Source organism: Lissotriton vulgaris, chromosome 1_1 (assembly GCF_964263255.1).
Source record: "Lissotriton vulgaris chromosome 1_1, aLisVul1.2, whole genome shotgun sequence".
In the NCBI taxonomy this organism is placed as follows: domain Eukaryota; kingdom Metazoa; phylum Chordata; class Amphibia; order Caudata; family Salamandridae; genus Lissotriton; species Lissotriton vulgaris.
The window spans coordinates 1,514,459,087-1,514,479,048 of NC_141685.1; the positions used below are offsets into that span (position 1 = coordinate 1,514,459,087).

The following is a 19,962-nucleotide window of genomic DNA, read 5'->3' on the forward strand; positions in this document are numbered from 1 at the left end:
CCATGTAACCAACATTCCGTTAAAGAGTGCCCCTTCCTGAAAAGAGTTAATCGAAAAAAGTTAACTTTCACCAAGGAGATTGTGAATCTAATCCCCTAACACAGGGAAATACTAATGTTTGTGTTTCAGAGATTTGTGGTGCTTTGGACGTCATGAATTGGAGCCACATGCAATGTTAACCGCATCGCTGCTGCGGTTATTTTTGAGCTGTGCGGCTGTTTTCGAATAACCGCGATACATGACGAGCTCAGCTCGTCATCCGCACACGTCACCCGTGGCTGATGACGAGCTGAGCTCGTCATAAGCATCGAAGGGGTTAAAAGGGCCTTGTATGCTGCTTTGTGTGCAAGAGCACTGGAATCTCTGATCTGAGTACACCTGTACGCCATCTGTACAGAGTTGTCATTTTGCTTTTAACAATGCAAGACTTGGATAAAGAATCCCAACATGTAAATATGCACAAGCTCCCAAAGGTTTACATTGTTGCTAATCATTTGGCGGTGTATTTGTTTTAAGCCTGGTGCTGAAATATGCTTAGTAACAAATTATTGAATAGTTGAATACATGCATGCTATTACACATTTTATAAACTTGATTTCAGTAGAGGAATTTAAACGGCAATTACAATTTTATCGGTGATGGGCCCAAAGCAAATGAAGCTAAGAATTTTGCAGTTTCACTGCCTAATATTTTCAGCACACTGATTCATTTCTCGTTTCAGTAGTGTGCTTTACTGCAACAGCTATCCCATGGTTGGGCGTTATGATTTCCTTTTCTATTTGTTGTGAATTCTAGTGGGGTTTTTCAGTGTTTCCAATGATCTTAAAAAAATGGCCTAAAATCAGTGGTTATCAGTGTTTACTCTTTTTTGTTTTGTAAAAAATCACGAAGTTTTGTTTTAATGGTGCATATAAGAATTTGCTGTTTAATTCCATCCTTATCTTGTTCATTCTTAGTATTAATTCTTCCTTCTTTCCTGTTCCTAATTCTTTTCTCTGTCTTGTTTCATTGTATTGCTCTGTCAATTAATTATTTCCGTAGCTGTCTCATTTCTCAGCACCCAAACTCCTGTTTCGCGCTCTATGTCCAGGGTGCACAATTATGGGTATATCTTTGCACCCATTAAGATTTGATTGTAACAGATAAAAGGTTAATGGTAAACATTTAAAACACCTTCCTGCTGCTCTATTCTTCAGACAAATGATAAAGGTCGACCGACTGAAGATCTTAAACTTGGGACATGAGATGTATCCCATTGAGTGCTCAGCACTCTATTATTGCTAACTAGTGTCCCACCGACCTGTTGTTTGTCTTGAAATACCAAGAACTGACACTGTTAACACATGTGGTAGTACTGTCTGATTTGAGCATATTCCTGCTGTACATTGTCATAATGGCAAAATCTGTCAAATGTATTTACAGATTATTAACTAAACGGTCTTTAGTTGCAGCTAACTCTAATCCTGTGCAGAATGCCTTGGGGTTTTGCTTTTGTGCAGCTCACATCATGAATAAAGTTTACTTTACATTGTTTTGCCATGACTACATGAATTTGTTATCAACTCAAAATGGGGGGACACTGTTCCTTAGGTGGGGGTTGCAGGAGTCACCCACTCAACCCAAAGAAAAAGAAAGAAAAAGACTAGAGGTAGTCCTAGGTCTAGAACCCACTGGTCCGAGGCAAGAACAGGTCTTGTTTCTTGTTGCCCTCACACATCTCGATGGATGTCATGCTTCATCATCGGGCGTTTGCGTCACGCCGGGTCGGCTCTGCAATGCACTACGGTTCCCCCGAAGGGTCACTCTAGCGAGCTGAGTCCTATGAGGAGGGTGAGTGAGTGTGTGTAAGTTAAAACTGGCAAAAGGGGATATTTATTGTGGCGGTACCCTTGTCAGAATAAAAAACCCGAAGGTGGTGTGTTACTCCAATAGGCGTAATGTGCCAAGGTAACTAAAAGGTCGACATGTTTCGCGCCTTGTTGGTCACAATGATCCGTGGCGCTTCATCAGGACCAAAAATAAGTTGTCATGTGAAAGTGCTAGTGAGTAAAAGGGACTCACTGCTCCTTGAAAAGATGTAGTAATGCACCGTGCTCAAGATAAGCAACATAAATATTTAGTTCTGCTATTTAGAAACTCACCAGCAATATTTAGTTTTACTTGTCCAGTCAGGAAGCAGTAAATTACTGGTGCGTGCATTGACGTCTTATTACATCTAGGAAACCTATAAATATGAACTAACAGGTGCCTGATGTGGTCTGTTTGTATTTCAACAAGAATACGTGTGCTTTGGCAAACTAGTTAACAGGAAAATGAAGTTACGGTTGCTTAAATGGATTTAAACTTTGGAATCGTTTACTTGTGTATTAGGACTTCTCAGCATGTCATGATGCCCCTGACGAAGGGAGTTTTTAAATCCCGAAATGCATTGGTCTGGTGTAAATAAATCATGACATGAAATCCATCTAATGCCTTTGAGCTTATTTGTGTTGACATTTTTTATTGATAAGAACAAATTGAATAAAATGAATTGAACTGAAGAGAGGAAAAGGATGAAAAGTAACAGAGAAAAGTTGGAGAAAAAGCATATAAGACGATATGAATGTAATTCATTAGATTCAGGTTACCATTTGGTTGTGCAGTTTTATGGATACCCGAGTGGGTTCCTTCGTGGCAAAGTACAACTTGAGGCATAAAGCTTTAAGCTGTTCTCTGGTACTAATTCACCACTTTCCAAAAGCTGACAAAGCTCACTTGCTCTTCCCACCCACAAGCCGTCCCTCTGTCAAAGAACAGAGCTCTAGAATCTTACAGCCAGAGTTCTTGCTGATGTGTGCCTTCACCCATCTACCAGAACTGCAACACAGTAAAGGCAAAGTGCAGTATACTCCTCGTAGCAGTGTAATTATAATTAGTGCAGCTGGTGTTCTGTTACCAGGGGCCAGGAGTATGAATATCGAACTGCAATCCAGTTATGGTTTTTACTACCTAAACTGTGGGGGGAATGGTGTCCATTCTCCTTGCTTGGATTAGGACCAATATTGTTTTTGTTACAGCACTGACTCCACTTAAAAGCACCATACACATTCAGCTGACGATTCAGATGTAGACCACTGCTCATTCATAATTGGCAAGGTATAATATATTGCTACCTCAGTGACAGTCTACAACAATGAAGAAGTACAAACAAGCTAATTTGGCAGGCAGCAGGGCCTGCACTCCTTCGTTGTCATGCCCCACAGGCCCTCATCAATAAGTACTCAGTGCTTTTAACTGCACTGGAATAGGTCAAAGAGCATCGCAGACACAATCCGACTTTAAGTGCATCACTAAATGAAATGAGAAGTGCATAAAGCGGTTACCTTGCTCAAAAACATCTCTATAATGCAAGTGGATGAGTGTTTTATTTGCGAAGCTAGTTCTTGTCAATTTTAGCTGGAAACATGCCCCTCGGAATGCTAGCTTGCCATTATCAAGACTACGTGTGAAATTAGACCATTCTGTGAATTATGTCAGAATAGATGTCAAAGCTACGGTTCACATGATCAAACAAATAACATTGTGGAACACTTCTTATTGGTGATTGTTAATTACCAATTTTTGGGTAGAGCAACGCTTTTTAGGTCTCGCCTATGCAGCGCGGATGCGCTGCATAGGAGGAGACCTTTAGAAATCGATTCAGTTTTTCAGACAAAAACGTGCACGCGTTGCATTGCATTGCCTTGAATGGCAACATGTGCACGTTTGGCGATTCCCTTGTGGGAGCGAGCTTTGAAACAATCTGTTTGTAATTAACTTGCAAACAGATGGTTTCAAAGCTCTCTCCCGCAAGGCAAACGCTCTGCGAGTCTCGCTCTGTTTAACTTTGAGACTGAGTACAGCGCCGCTTCACGGACACCCTGCTCGATTTGTTTTTTTACAGTGGATTTGTAAAAATTGATCACTCTTTTTGTATATTTTGGCTAAAGTCTTTGACATGTTCATCTAAAAAGGAAATGCCATGTGATGTTTGGGGGGGAGGCATTTTAGCCCTTTACATAAAATGTGCTTGAGGTGGCAGCGCTTTGTCGCAGCGGTTGTCCTTGTTTGGCCCTCTTCCTGAGTCTCCTCTGCTTCTGTAAACACACAAACACTTCAGTGTGAACACAGGCCTCATTGTTGACACCTCCTCCTCATCCTCTTGCTGGGTCAGAACAATAGAACGTACTGAAAGTGTGCATCACGTGTGCACACACACATGTGCACACACACATGTGCACACACAGGAGCAACGTACTTGGCTAGCAAGCCTCAGTATCTGAGATCCAAGCAGGTCACATGTGCACACACCGGAGCACAGTACTGGGTGAGCAGGCTTCAGCATCTGACATCCAGGCACGTGTCATCACATGCGCACACCCCGGAGCGCAGGAGCACAGCACTCAGCGAGCAGACCTTAGTATTTGAGATCCAGGCATGTCACGTGCGCACACACGGGAGCACAGTACTGGACAAGCAGGCCTCAACATCTGAGATCCAGGCATGTGACGTCACGTGTGCACCGGAGCACAGCACTCAGCGAGCAGGCCTCAGTATCTGGGAACCACAAACGTCGTCTCCAAATATGGTCATTTCGGGAGCACGAAGACTGTGACGCCCCATCAACCCCTCAGTGTCCCACTCTTGTCTGAGGCACTACCGCATGTATAACTATGCTAAACTGTTGAGGTTTAGTGACGGGGACACAGCGACGGCTTTCAGCCAGAGACCACCGGTCACATGTCCCCTATTTACCCCTATTTACACAGACCAGTCCCCGGTGGAAGTTGGAACCAGGCATTACCTGGAGGGGAAGGCTCGCAACACGGTATATTGTGACACCACACGTCCTCCTGTCTGCTGAATCCAGCCGATATCACAAGACTTTCTTCTTTCAACAATTGAAAGTGAGTTTCTGGTGATTTCACTCTTTGAATACATAGGAATACCTTGTGTTTGAAGGCTTGTCGTCCAGAAATCTCAGTTAGACAGTGTCGCTCACCTCACCTCGTTTCACCCCACCAACACCACCCCCAACCACCACTCCCCCCACACTCCCCCTCCCCGATGCCGGTAGTCTCCTTGTGCACTCATTTTTCCATGGCCTCTACCCTGAGGATTAGTGCAGTGTCTTTAGGGCCATTCCATGAGGAGTGTGGGGATTTATATACTACTGGTATCACAAAACTAATCTTCATGGTAACCACCAGAGAACTAATTCCACTTCTTTTCTTCGTCAAAAAGTTTTTGGGTAAGATCAGCATTGAATCACCACAATGTGTCAATAGCTGTATTGATTTCTTGATGACTTGTGTAATTAGTGAATTATTCCAGCACCAGTGATTTTACAGCTGGCGGCCGCAGGAGGTGCGCCTGATGATGGAAAAAGGGGTTGGGTCTGAAAGTCTTGAATAATTGAATATCGCGAGTTTCCATTGTGGTCTCGGCAAATGGCTGGACTATTAACGCCCGTCCATTATTCGGCTGCAGAAGGAATCGGATGGTCCGCCATGTCTGGGCTTTAATGGGACGAAAGAGTTTGACAGATGCGTCTGTCTTGCTTCCTGGAGCCAAGTTCAACAGTGAACGCCCTGACATAAGGGAGCATCATAAACATGTCTTAATGACGAGAGTTCTCATCTCGGCTCCTTTTAGTTGATGACTGTGTGATCTTGGACAAATAACAGAGTTCAGGCGTGCCACCGAAACTGGTGAGCGCCTACAAAATGGCCTTCTGCACCCCAGTTTTAAGCTTTGTATGAACACAGCTGTGGCCCTCGACCCCTTGGTGCCCACCTAGCAGTGAGAGTACCCTTAGACCCTCTCTTGTTCAGTCACGTGCCCTAGCAGACAGCACTGCTAGTATATAACACCAGGAGCACACAGTGCGGCGTAAGCGTCCAACATGCCCATTTGCCCTAGCAAACAGCACTGCTAAGGCCTAAAATCAGGAGCACATAGTGCTGCGTAAGCATGCAATGTGTCCACTTGCCCATAGCAAACAGCACTGCTAAGGCCTAAAATCAGGAGCACACAGTGCAGATTAAGCATGCCACGTGTCAATTTCCATTAGCAAACAGCGCTGCTAGGATATAACGCTATGAGCACACAGTGCAGCATAAGCGCACAACATGTCCACTTGCCCTAGCAGCCAGCACTGCTAGCATATAAAACCAGGAGTACACAGTGCGACGCAAGTGCTGAATGTGTCCACTTGCCCTAGCAGACAGCATTGCTAAAGCATAAAACCAGGAGCACACAGTGCGTTGTAAGCACACAACTTGTCCACTTGCCCTAGCAGACAGCACTGCGAGCATATAAAACCAGGAGCCTACAGCGCGACATAAGCACAAAACGTGTTCACTTGCCCTAGTAGACAGCCAATCACGTCTATTTACTGACTGAGAGCAGAATGCTGTGGATGGCTTGCAGGAGAGCATTTCGTTCAAAGTGGAGGCACTCTGCACCCTCTCCAGTGCAACTTCTCTGCCTTATCGTAAGAGGCTAACATCTATGCACCAGTTTCTTGTTTTCAATTTCCTACAGGTGAGCATTGTCAAGGGCACCAGGTCAACCAACTCTGTTCTGATTGCCTGCTGCTCAATAGAGTACTGTTTCCTCACTTGTCTGTCTTTGCTGGATACTGTTTGTAGCATTTCTCCACAAACTGGAGATCCCAGTTCAACACTGGTCAGATTGAAGATTCATAATTGCTTGACTTATGAGGGTTTCTGTGAAAGATGGTGGTGAAATGTGATGTTGCAGTTGCTCCCCCATTGCATCAGGTCCACTGCATCATGGGACATTAAATCAAACAGTATGGTACTAGTAGCATACTTAAAAAAACAAGCATTGAAAATGCAATAGGTCTCGCCTTTGATTAATTTAAAGCCATTTGCTTTGCTAATGGTATTGTATTGCAAAGCAAATGGCTTTAAGTTAATGAAAGGCAAGACCTATTACATTATTAATGCTTGTTTCCTCTGCACTAGATTGCTCCTTTCAGTTTTAACCAAATGGATCCTAGAACACCTACTAGAAGGCAACACAGACTGGTATTCTGAATTCTGATGAGAGCAGCTAGGGCTAGGCCTAAGTAAAAGGAAAGTGAGCCCTTTGAAGGACTTAAAGAGCCCACATAATTAATGGTACTATTCAAATGTGCCCACAATACTGATATAATACAAATAAAACTGTGAAACACCGTACTAGGGGAACACTATAACACAGGTTGCTTTGAAAATTATTAAGAATGTATGTTTTTAAAGAAAGTCTCGGTATTGGCAAATGTTTGTATTATGTCTGTCAGAAATATGTAAGGCTTAACAAATTAAGCATTTTGATTATACTGTGTGTATGTAGTCCTTTTAAGAGCTAGGTTCAGAAGGTGTAAGAACCGCACTCAAGCCCGTCTTCATCCAGTACTGAAACAAGCTCAGTATTTCACTGGTAGTGAGGAGGTTGGGAATTATTTTAGGTTTAAATCTTTTATTGCGTTAACAACCAGTGTATCAATGTGCCATGCAAATAGCATCAAATCATGGGCTACGCAGAGCCCAGGTAGGTGACTTGGCACATAGTACAAACTAAAAGTGTAAAAACCAAGGAAATAACAAGAGATCACAATTCCCCCCCTCTTCCAACATCCCCCCCATCCACTGCGATTTATGAATCGTGTTTGGGTTCAGAGCGTTCACTGTTGTGACGGATCTCATTGAGTGGTAGCGCCAGATGTGGTGAGACCTAAGAGGCGTAGGTAGCTGGGGCACGTTAGCTCCCAGAATTCTTGGACCAGGATGGCTAAGAGTGGTTGCCAGAGCTCTCCAAACGTTGAGCCTTTCCCTGCCAGTGTAAGGGATATCTTCTCCAACCGCAGTATTTGCCACAGGCGCTGGAGCCAACCCTTCTGAGAGGGAACCACGGGGGTCCTCCAGTGAAGTAGAATGTTTTGAGTGGCCGTACCCAGCGCTATTGCTATCTGGCACCCACTTCTGGACATGAGGATATTTTAGGGGGTTCGGTACTCCCAAGAGAGTGTAGGCAGGGAATGTGGGTGCTCCATGTTGAGGTGTTAATCAATTTCATCTAGGATCTGAGACCAATACTGTTGTAAATGCTCACATTCCTAAAGGAGGTAAACGAAACGTTCCGGTTTCCCCACACCCCCTCCAGCAATCTGCGCTTTGTGTGGGGTCGGCTCGGTGTATGCGTGGGGTGTGTAGTACCAGTAGGTGGTTAATTTGGTTAGCGTTTCTGTAAGGCCCATGTTGCTTACCATGTGCCGTGCCCGGTAATATACACCCTCCCATTCTTTGCTGCTGAGTTCGCGTCTGAGATCCCTCTCCCATTGTGCGGGGCTTGCATTGTATGTGTGTGTGTATCGAGTGAGTAGCATCTTATGGCGGTCCGAGATCAATTTCTTATCTGATGATCTTGTGCTTAGCCAACATTCTTAAGGGGTGAGGTGTCTCTGAGCGTGCCGCCTATTGTCAGGTTGTTATGCCCAGTGTCGAAGTTGCAAGTAATGCAGCCTTTCGGTCTCAGGAAGTCCATAGTCTGATCTAAGCTGGGGGACGGAGCTCACCCCCTGTACATCAATAGGGTGTCCCAATACTCGGCATTCAGTGGCATTCCAGTGTGTAAAGGAAGTCTCACCTATCCCTGGGCTAAAATCTGGATTGTCCAAGAGTGGAGTGAGAGGAGGGGGGAAGATAGTCAGCTTGTGTCTCCTGTTAGTCTGGTCCTATGTTGTTAAGATGGTGCTTGTAATGTGAGAGGCCTAGAAGTTGGTGGGTCTATGCAGCTTCTTGAGGAAGGGGATCTTCCTGAGGGATGTGCCCGCTACCGCTCGGTCCTGAAACAGCCAGTTCTTCTCTGAGATGTCTTAGTTGCGCAGCTTTGTAATAGAGTTGGATATCCGGAATCCCAAGTCCACCTTCGTTAGGCGGGAGGGTACTGACGAGTTTCTTCATTCGTGGTTTACGACCCTGCCATATGAAGAGGGAGAGCTCTGACTGTACGCGATTTAGCCAGCCAGTGGGAGGCCGTATGGGGAGCGTCTGGAAGAGGTATATGATTTTGGGAAGACTATCATCTTGATGGACGCTATCCTCCCAAGCCAGATTTAGGGTAATGCTTCCACTCCTGCATATCGAAATGGATTTGAGCATGTAATTTGGTGTAGTTGACTGATGCCGTGGTTTGCAGAGTAGGCGCTAAGTGAATTCCCAAGTATAGGACCGTCCCTAGTCCATTGTATGGGATGCTGACTTTGAAGGCATGCCTGCGCTTGCGGCGATAAGGAGAGATTGAGGGCGGTTGATTTCGCAATATTGACCTTGAACCCAGTAGCCTTCGCGAAGGAGTCCAGCTCTGACAAAAAAGCTCCCAATGCTACAGCGGGGTCTGCCAGGATTACGAGGACATCCTCCGCGTATAGACTGATGGTGTGTACTTCGCCACCGAATCGGATGCTAGTGATGTATGGGCGGGCCCGAACTCTCTGGGCTAGCGGTTCCATGTACAATGCAAAGAGAAGGGGCGACAGAGGGCACCCCTGTCTTGTACCTCTGCTTATGGGGAACGGGGCTGAAGTATGTCCATTGACTCTCACATACGCCGTAGGGGAGTGATAGCAGCTTAGAACTTGTGTCCTCATTCCCTCTCCCAGGCCAATGCGGATAAGTGCCTGTTCTAGGTATGGTCCATGGACCTGGTCAAAGGCCTTTTCCGTGTTGATAGTAAGGAGCATGTAGTCCCCAGGGATTTGTGATGCCTTCTCTATAAGATGTAAGACCCTCTTAGTGTTGTCACTGGTCTGTCTTTGGGGAATAAATCCCGCCTGATCGGGATCGATTAAGCCCGGCAGGTAAGGTGCTAATCTATGCACCAAGATCCTAGTGTATAGTTTCATATCTATATTCGGGAGAGAAATGAGGCAATATGCCCTGCAGCTAGTTTTGTCTTTCTCTGGCTTGGGAATAACCACAATATCTGCCTCTAGCTTGGATCTGGAGATCGCCCCCAGGGGCGCGAAGGTACTGTAGAGCCTGGTCAGTAAGTAGGAATTATTTTAAATGAATTTTGGAAATAAAGGTGTACCGTGTAATTTTGGAATAAAAGTACTGAAACTGATCAGTGGACAGGAGGTACATTTAATGATTGGTTACCCAGCTATACCAAAATGCTCAATTATGCGCACATCCAGGTAAGCAATCTGTCCTTTTATTCTTTCACCGTATATGTCTGGTGAATAATGTGAATGTTTGTCATTAGAGCTTGGTAAGTTTAGATATCTGTTAATATTTGTTTCTCTTTTTATAGGATTTGAGAACAGATATTGCAAAACAAGAGTTAATTGTTGAGGCACGTCGAACAGCTTCTCGAATGCTAGATGCTTTTAAAGGTAATCATAGTTCCTAATTTTTTGTGTTAATACGGTTGCCATAGTTGTATTTGTTATACGTGCTTCTAACTATATTTAACATTGACTTAGATCGACAGTTGTCATATAGAACGGCTTTGGATGCGAAGAAGCGAGAGCAGTTTCAAAAACTAAAAGAACAATTTGAAAAAGATCAAGAGGTACTGTTTTGGTTGCTTTGGTTTGTTGTACTTGCTTTTGTTGAGTAGTGTACTTTGTAGTGCAACATGTACTCGGAACAAAAATATGAAGAGTATTTTGTATGACAAATTCATAACCTGTTACATGTAGTGTCCTTATACTCTCATCCACATTGTACATATAGTAGGATCAATTTTAAATGCACCTCGCACCCCACAACACCTCTCACAGAAAAGTGTGTTTTAAACACTACTAAAAACACAACTATTTTGCAATTAAATGAACATTAAATCTGTATCAGCCGCATGAACACTCCTACATACGCACAAATGGGAAAATCGTGAGGTGCTTGTTTAGAATCTCACACTTAATTCAAGGATAACACCCTGATGTAGTAAAAATGTTTCTGCTACCACTGTTATTGTCTCTGGATTTCGGGTTATGTGTTAATTACGATCCATGTTTCATTGTTTAGCATTTTGTGTGGAACCAGTCACAATCATTCTTCAAGATAAGGTATTAGCTCATTTTTCATTGCCGTACTTTTTTGTGAAAAATATTTTATTGATTTTACAACACAGGAGAAAAGCAGAGCGTCCAGCGTGATACAAGTATAGAATACAATATAACATTGTAAGACAGTGACAAAGCATGGATATCATCACAGAACCCAAGTCACCAAAGCCTCAAACATTATTGCATAACCCATTCTTCTTAGTGATACATTGAGAGTGTCTACACCTCGGAGCCCCTCACCTCCATTAGTAGCGGGGGTCTGCCGGCGCAAGGCTCTAAGTGTATCCCTCCGTACTCTGGCAGTCTTTCCAAATCTTAAAATGTTTCTGGGATCATCCCTGGGTCAAGTATATCGGACGTTCCATTCCCATTCAGTGATCCATGCCCTTGGCCCACGCCACAACAGAGGCAGCCTCTGCCGCCTTCCAAGTCCAGCAATGTCTCTTTTAGCGACCACTAGACTGAACCAAAGAAGTGCCTTCTTGGTAGCGTGTTCTTCCCATATCATCTGTGATATGAAGAACGACAAGTTTGAGGTCTCTCGGAATGTCCCAACCCAGCACCTTCTCGAGTCTCCCCAGCACGCCACCCCAGAAGTGGGTCAGTCTGGGCAGTGGCAAAATGTGTTGGGTAATTCTCCCTATGGGTCATCGCATTTCAGGCAGTTCCCCATGGAAATCAGGCCCGTGCGAATGAACGTGGCTCTGGTGAAATATTTCCTGTGAAGCACTTTCAGCTGTATTAATCGAAATTGGGAGGCTATAACTGCCTCTCTGGGTTTTCGACCGCCTCCCTCCAGTCATTGTCATCCAATAAACCCAGCTCCCCTTCCCACGCACTCTGGAGCCCCACCATCGGGTCTGGCAGATTATGTAATAGCATAGGAGTTTGGCCTCCATCTGTGAACATACAGGGAATTAGCCACTGATGGTAGAAGAGGGAGAAGAGCATGAAGAAGCTGCAAATATCGGTAAAACTGTTTACGAAGCATGTCATACTCCTCCTGCAGGTTCTGGAAAGACTTAAGCATCCTATTATGAACCACATCCCTAAACGTTGAAATTCCTACGACATCCCACACATGCGGGAGTCGGGTGCCCCGCCACAACAGGGTCTCCAGCTTGAGAAAACAGCACATTCCACTCTCTTCAGAGCTGCATTCCATACATCGAACACTACCTGTGTGGTGGAGGGGAGCTCCACAGAGACACTCCAACCATACAACAAATGTGTAAGGTACTGACTGCCCTCTACCCATCCCTCCGCTGCGTACACAGGGTCCCGAAAAGCCACGAACCACCATTCATTTACAATGAGCCAATTGATGGCACGCCTGTTGGCACAGCTCCATGAAGCCTACTTTTTGGAGGCACCAACCGTCCAGAGGTCATCTTTATACTGCCCTCCCAGTGCCCTAATTAGCTTAATCACCACCGGCAAGTGATCCTAGAGTCCCTGAGCTAACAGTTTTACATTGCGAACCTGATGGCTCACCCGGCCATGCATGAAAACATAATCCATCTGGAAAAAGCAGCGGTGTGCTCCTAAGTATAAGAGCCTCCTTAGAAGGTGGCCATCTTGTAGCCGTCTCTCTCTCTCCTAACTACAAGAATAGGTTAGGCAAATACAAGAGTAGGTTAACCCCTTGCATGCTGATGACGGCCCCCATCCGTCATGCACTATGGCGCTCGTGTGCGGACGACGGCTGGGGGCCGTCATAAACCCGCCCACTCGCGATTTTGCCGCACAGGCGCAGAATCGCGGCAGCATGCAAGGGGTTAAAGCAAGGTAAATTGGTTTTCCTGAGCACTCACAATCTATACAGTCTAATAGCACAATTTGCAACAGTATTTCCAATGTATCCAAAGCAGTTCCAGGTGGGTAATCTAAATAATGAATCAAAAAGTCCTTCAGATCATGAGTCTTTATTTTTACTTCTCTTCAAATATAGCTTCTCCACATTCCATGTATATTCAGCCAACACGTGTTTCGTCTCGTATACTATTTACACAACGACTTCCTCAGGGCGTAGTCTCAGTATTTATGAAAGTTCATAAGTTGAAATAATCTCTCTCCTCCGTACTCCAAATGATAATTTATAAGACCCCTGTTCCTTTTAAAGAAATGTCCATAAGACAGGAGTCTTCCTATATATTCAATCTATTCTGTTTACCAACGATCTTGGTTTTACTCCGTGTTCGTCTATCCACGAACGCGTTCCGACCGGTTAAAGCAAGGCTAAGTTGTTTGTTATCCTCTTGAAAGTCATGGTGGTATGGGTGATTATTTAAAGCAGGTAGTCTTTGTCAATTTTAGATGGGGTTCTGGCTCTGTCCTTCCTTCTCATTACTCAGAAGTTGGGTGTTTTCTTTCAGGCTAGATGTACATCTGACATTTGGCAGAAGCCCTATTTGACTATTGTGTTCAACTTCACATATCTGAGAGCGTTAGAAAATTACAGTTCTTTATCCATCTCTGTAATGGTGTGCGCTAAGCCTCCAAAGTATCAAGATAATAACAAGGCCATCAGCAGCACCTGCACCAGTGCCATGTTTCCAAACATGGAGAGTGAAACAACCAACCACCCGGCTGCCACAAAACAGGCATGATGCTATGTATTACCTCCATTCATTATGGTGACAATGGTGTATCATTTGGTGAACTGCTCGGTTGGATTCATGCCAAATGTAATGTTTTGCATTTAGGCCAAAAAGTTCAATTTTAGTTTAATCAGACCTGAAATGTTTTGGCGTATGGCTACAGAATCCCCCAAAATGTTTTCTGTACTTCAAGCTGCATGGGATTTGGTTTTCTTGGTTATTAGTTTTCTTCTTTTAGCTTGACCATTAAAACCAGGGAAATGATGCGCAAAGAGTCTGGTTGCATCACAATTCTTTGCTTTTTACTATAACTAGACTCACCCTTTGCTGTACAAGGAATTCTCATTCACAATTTTCAAAACGTGTGTTAACGTTTTGTACACCATACATACTTACCCAGGTGGAGACTAAAAACTAAAAAGGTTTATTTTTGAAAGGGCTAGCAGAGTTTATGGAGGAATGAGTTTTATAAGAAAGCACCTCACTCAATATCACAAAGGTCAGCAATACGTAATCTCTGCATTGAGTGTTATGAACTGCTCAAATGCACTCTGATGCATGGAAAGTTGCGTAATTCTTTTTGTTTTCCATTGTTGCGTGCTATATAAACTCTACATGATAAAGGAAAATCCATAAGACAGTTGTTTCATAATATGATATTTTAGACATTCTAGAAAAAATATGTACGTAAAAGCATCGTATTATTACATAAAAAAAGAACTTTGAAATTCCACCTGAATGAAATCTGCAAACTTCTAAAGACCAAATGTTTTAAATCTAATCATACTTTGTTAATGTTATGGCAATTATTCTAGATTTCACTCTGGTTTGTTCACTTAGCGCCGACTCGCAGCCAAACAGGATGAAACCAAAGAAGATTCCAGTTATGCTAAGGAGCTTGCAGAGAGAGAAAAGCAGTTGAAGGCCTTAGAAGAAGAACTGGAAGTGAGAGCAAGGTAACATGCTGTTCCCTGCTCAGTAAAAGGGTGCATTGGCTTTGGTCAGCCAGGCCTTCTACCTAATCTGATGTTACTCGTGTATGTTGTGTACTATGGTACAGTCACCACCATGTGCGAATATTAAAAAATCAAATCAAAGGTTTAGGTTTGTTCCCACCTGGCCCATAAGACCAAAGCAAAGATTATAGAAAAGCTTAATAAAGACTTATATTTTGTGTGTGCATTTAACAACTATTAGGAACAAATGGTAGTGAAGTGCTTGTCCTAGTAATGGTACAACACCATGGATATTCAGACTGTAAACATTAAGAGTTATCTCAACAGTTATTGAGATATCAGGGAAAATGGTAATTTTGCCATTTAAATGTATTCAAGAATTAGAATTTGCATCCGGCATAAGAAAAATAGGACAAACGAGTAGGCTGACTTCCACAAAGGTAGTGGAGCATGACATATAGGCTCTGAATGTGTATTTTTAAGCTGTCCTTTTAACATGCTGCTTTGCTTGTGCTCTCTGTGCTGATGTGAGTGTGTTGTAGTTCTTTGGGCTGAGCACGTGAACATTCCTTTAACAATGGTGGTATTAACTGCATCTCAGAGTGGTGAACAGTAGGTTTCCGTAAGCATAATATGTGTGGACATAGGGGTTGTTTAACTCCCTGGATATTGTGGCTGTTTTATTTTCTATTGTCTATTAACTTGTAGCATTCTACAGTTCTGTGTGTGATAACAATAATCTGGTTAGAACTGCTATTTGGGGGTAGAGAAGGCACTCCTGAGTGGTTTGTCCTTTTGGGTGATGCTTTCCTAGCTGGGGACTTTGATACATGATTCAACAAAGGGATTCTACCATCATCTACATAAACATATATATGTGTATAAGTGTGCGCTTAATCTTACTTAGGGTGTTATAAATGATGGTGTCTGGAAAACAAAAGACCTTCTCTTATTTGTAGGAAGGGAAATGCTCAAAAAAATGTAAAATACCCCTCACACACTGAAACCTGATTCAGTGTCATGCTTCATCATTGGGGTCTTCCCGTCCTCTATGGAACGGGACATGCTACTACTTACGTAGTCGCGGGAGCACTTGATTTAGTGATTGGTGTATATGTGTAGTGCGTGGGATCGTGAAATGTGTGATGATTTAAAAAAAATCTTTGGCTAGTGGAAAGAATACACTTTATTAACTGCTCTAGCTGAGAATAGTAAAAATGGGGAGGTGTAGATGGTGTACTTTAATGCGTGTCTTTCTACAAGGTCGATATGTTTCAGAAGCCATCCCCTTGGCTTTCTTCCTCAGGACCGGGATGATCCCTGTTTTACCTCAAAGGGTGATATTGTAAATGTATATATGCCTACTGGTAACAAGTACTCTTCTCTGAACCCTAATAGCGCTGTTGAAACAATATACCACTAGTATATCCTGTAAAGCAACATTCGTATATTAACGTATCTGCTCCATGAGATGCCATGAGGGGTGTAAGTGTGCTTTCACACAGACAATGCAGCTGGCGCAACCTCCTTCAGGGCCCGTTCATCAGTGGGGCTGACACTATCATGATTCCTGACTTTGATACTGAGCCAGACCGGCGCCGATGGGACCCAGACTGTCCAAATTGGAGACAGAGCCTTATTTGCCTGAAAAGCCCTGTGAGGAACACTAGTGGAGGGCATCCAATGGTCCCTACAGTTATCCCGACTGTAGGAAGCTGTCTCTATATATACTATACCAAAGTAAGGTATAGTGTGCACAGAGTCCAGTGGAAGACCAAAAGTAGACAGAGGTAACAATAGATAATACCTTACTCTCTATTTGTGGTAGTGTGGGCGAGCAGTAAGGCTTTATCAGAGGGTAGTGTTAAACATTTATTTTACACACTCAATCAAGAAATGATATCACACACTCAAAGACTGAACTCAGACCAATTTGTTTGTATAAAAAAATATTATTTAGTTAGTATTTTATTTCTAGAACCTAGCCAGGCCTGGTACAGGTAAGCATAATAACATTCTGCAGGAATAATGCAGTTAAATAATACAGTTTGAATGCAGTTGGATTAGTTACAGGTAAGTCATTTGTTTGTAAAGCAGTTTAAATTACTTTCAGATACTTTACAGATTACTTTTTAAGTTACTTTTTCTACTCAGTGTGATATGCTTAGATATCACTCTGGGACATTTCCTAGAGAAAATGTAAGTAATTCAGTTTTTGGACATTTGCAGTTTCTTGACGTTTCATACAAACCAACTCCACACTTTTTCACAGAAAAGCAGTCAGTGCAGTCCTATGGAAGAAAACAGTGTCATCGGTAGGTACTTAGGTTTTGGAGTTGGTATTCTGGGGTTAGAACCAGTGTTCCCCCAGGGTCAAGGATGCACTCTCAAAGCACCCTCAGCGGCACTAGGGCGTCCGGGTGCCAAGTGCTGAGGCTCAATGTTATGCGATGGGGTTTGGGGGCCTCCGGTTGGTGGCTGCTCATGAGCAGACCACAAGGTTGTGGGAGCAAAGCTCCTGGACTTTTTAGCTCAGGACAAAGGGGGATCCGAGTTAGCACACAAGGTGCACCCACAGCGGCGGCCTGGTGCAGGATGTTGCTTTGGCGTCGGGTGCCCTGTTGTTTTGAATGGGGATTTCCGGTTTTGGTTTGTGGCTGCAGACTCTGTCCAGAAAGACTTCCAGGAGGAACCAACAGCTGGGCAGGTAAGTTGGAGAGCTCGGGGACATAGGTGCGCCTCGGGTTCTCTTCTCCAGGGTGCAGGGTGGCTGGATGCAGGCAGGTCTTTTGAGGTCGGATTTCCCCTTACCGAGCCACTCACTGTTGGGGGGGTCTCCTTGCAGAGGCTGCAGGCCACGTCGGGAAGTCTTGGAGGGGTCAACCCGTGGTGGACTCAGACTCTGGAGTGTAGGGGGACCTTGCTGTGACCGATGAGCCACTCAAACCCGGGCAGCAGGCGGCGGGTGCAGTGGTTGTTTCGGACATCGGTTTTCTTTGTCCTCAGGAGCTCAGTCTGTCTACACTTCACTTCAGATTGAAATCTGCTCCAAGGATATTCATGAAATGAATGACTGTGATCATTGTTCACCACCGATAGATAAAGATCCACATCTATCCAAGGGAGTAGCCAGAAAATCAAAATGCCCCCCACTTTGATCCTTACCTTGAATGCTATCAGATGAGCGAAGCAAGTAAGGTAAGACCAGCGTAGATGAGCTTTCTTCATACCACCTTCAGTCTATCTACCTCTCCATCTTTTAAGACTTTCATGCATCCGTCCATCTTTTAATGTTACCATTAAGATATCCTTTCACCATTCCATCCTTCTATTAACATTCTATTCATCCTTTCATCATTACTCTTCCATCAAACATTCTGTCCTTCCACTCCTACTTCAAGTAATTAATTCATCCTCCCATCCATTCTTTTTCGTCCATACATCATTTCATCCTACATATTTATCAATTCATACATCCATCCAGATCTCCATTTGTCCATTTACTGATTGAGCAAGCCTTTCTTCCTTCCAGCTATTGTTTTACCCTCCCATGCAGATAATGTTTTCAACTTCCTTCCATGAATCCTTCACCCTTGCATGCATCTTTTCTTGCATATTGGTCTTCCTGTAAGTTTTTTTTATTTTTTTTATTGGTTTTCAAGTTACATGTAAAGGCAACAACAACAATTATACATGTGCATAGCTTGGTCGGTTCTCAGTTACATCAATTGTATACAATATAGCCATCGTTTGGTGTTGTTAGCATTACAGCATCAATGTATCGAACACAGCGTTGGTGGGGTACCATATGGAAGTAACCTTAATTCCATTTACATGTAGACCATCGCGCTCTTCCTGCAGTAATCTAGCATTCCCATTCCGCTTCGATTTCATGCCCAATCCAGTCCAGTTTAACTTTCAATAATCAGTGCGTCCTTTATACATATTCATGTTTTAGACCCCCTACTCCATCCCGTACACAGCCATAGTGAGCTCAAAGTAGTGTACACTGTCATATATAGTTGCAATAAATGTAATACCTCCCCCTTGGGTTGGTAAGCAGGTAGTATATCAGTGGTGCCCATATATCATTAGGTTGAGATGTTAAGGGTAGTGACTCCGCATATATAGACAGCTGTTCTTGGCATGATATCAAGCCTTTCATCCATATCTTGAATTGAGGAGCACTCCCCCTTCCCCATCTACAGGCGACCCTCCGTTTGGCTAGTAATAGCGTAATGGCCATGAATTTACAGTGTTCGGCACGTAGGGGCTTAACATATCCCAGCAGGGCCATCAGCGGAGCCGGTTCCAAAGGGGTACCTATCATTATTTGCAAAGCATTAAAAACCTGTATCCAGTACTCCCTGATGCCTGGGCATTCCCACGCCAGATGCAGAGATCCCGCCCTCTCAGCGTGGCACCTGTCACATTTGTCATTGTCTCTAAGTCTATAGTTATACATCTTGGCCGGGGTGTAGTAAAGCCTATGTAAAAACTTGTAATGTTTAATCCGGAGTCTACTGCTCGCTGACACTCGCTCCGTCTGCAGGCAACATGCCTCCCATTGCTCATCTGTCAAGGCATTTCCTAATTCCTCCTCCCACCGCTTACGCGACTGTGTGTCCGGAAGCTCCCTCTGTGTGTGCACCATATTATATATCTGGGATACCAGTTGCCTTGCCTCATCTTTGCCTAGAATATGCTGCATGGGGGCCATTGCCTGGGGCTCCGCCGGGAATTCAGGAGTGATCGACCTCATGCCGTGTCGCTATCTAATGTACAAAAAAAGTCAAGTGACGTCCTCTGCATCGCTGGTAACATCTGGTCAAGGGTACGAAATTGTCCTTCTATACACAAGTCTTCCCAATTGGCGATGTGGGCCCGGTCTTTGAACTTATGAAAAACCGTTTCCTGCAGCAGCGGCAATTCCGGGTGATAGGTTAGGAGCAGCAATGGCGAATATAGGAAAGGTACATCCAACATGCGTCCAAACCGTCGCCATGCCGTTATCGTGCACGCCAAGGCATCGGGCTGTTTGTCTCTGTCCCCTAACGGTAGGAGGATTGGTCCCTCCAGGGGCACAGGGTGTGCCAACCAGTGTTCTGCTGCTATTTGCGGCATATATTTCGGTTACTTCACCCAATACCAAACATAATGGGCTTGCGCCGCTGCAAAATATAGCTCAAAATCCGGTATACCAAATCCACCTTTCGCGTACAGACTCGTCAGCACCTCCCACTGCAGTCTAGCTTGTTTGCCCCCCCATACCAAGCGTATCCTCTCTGATTTCAACATCTTAAAAAAA

At 44.1% G+C, this 19,962-nt stretch overlaps 1 protein-coding gene across 2 annotated transcripts in view; it reads left to right on the forward strand.

Moving 5' to 3' along the window:
• Positions 1–19,962, forward strand: part of TUBGCP6 (tubulin gamma complex component 6) — a 747,379-nt gene that overhangs the window by 330,831 nt on the left and 396,586 nt on the right. For both annotated transcript variants that reach the window (XM_086967433.1, XM_086967436.1), the window contains exons 12-14: positions 10,342–10,423; positions 10,514–10,602; positions 14,539–14,654. In XM_086967433.1, the coding sequence (XP_086823559.1) occupies positions 10,342–10,423; positions 10,514–10,602; positions 14,539–14,654 (287 nt within the window). The remainder of the gene's footprint in view (positions 1–10,341; positions 10,424–10,513; positions 10,603–14,538; positions 14,655–19,962) is intronic.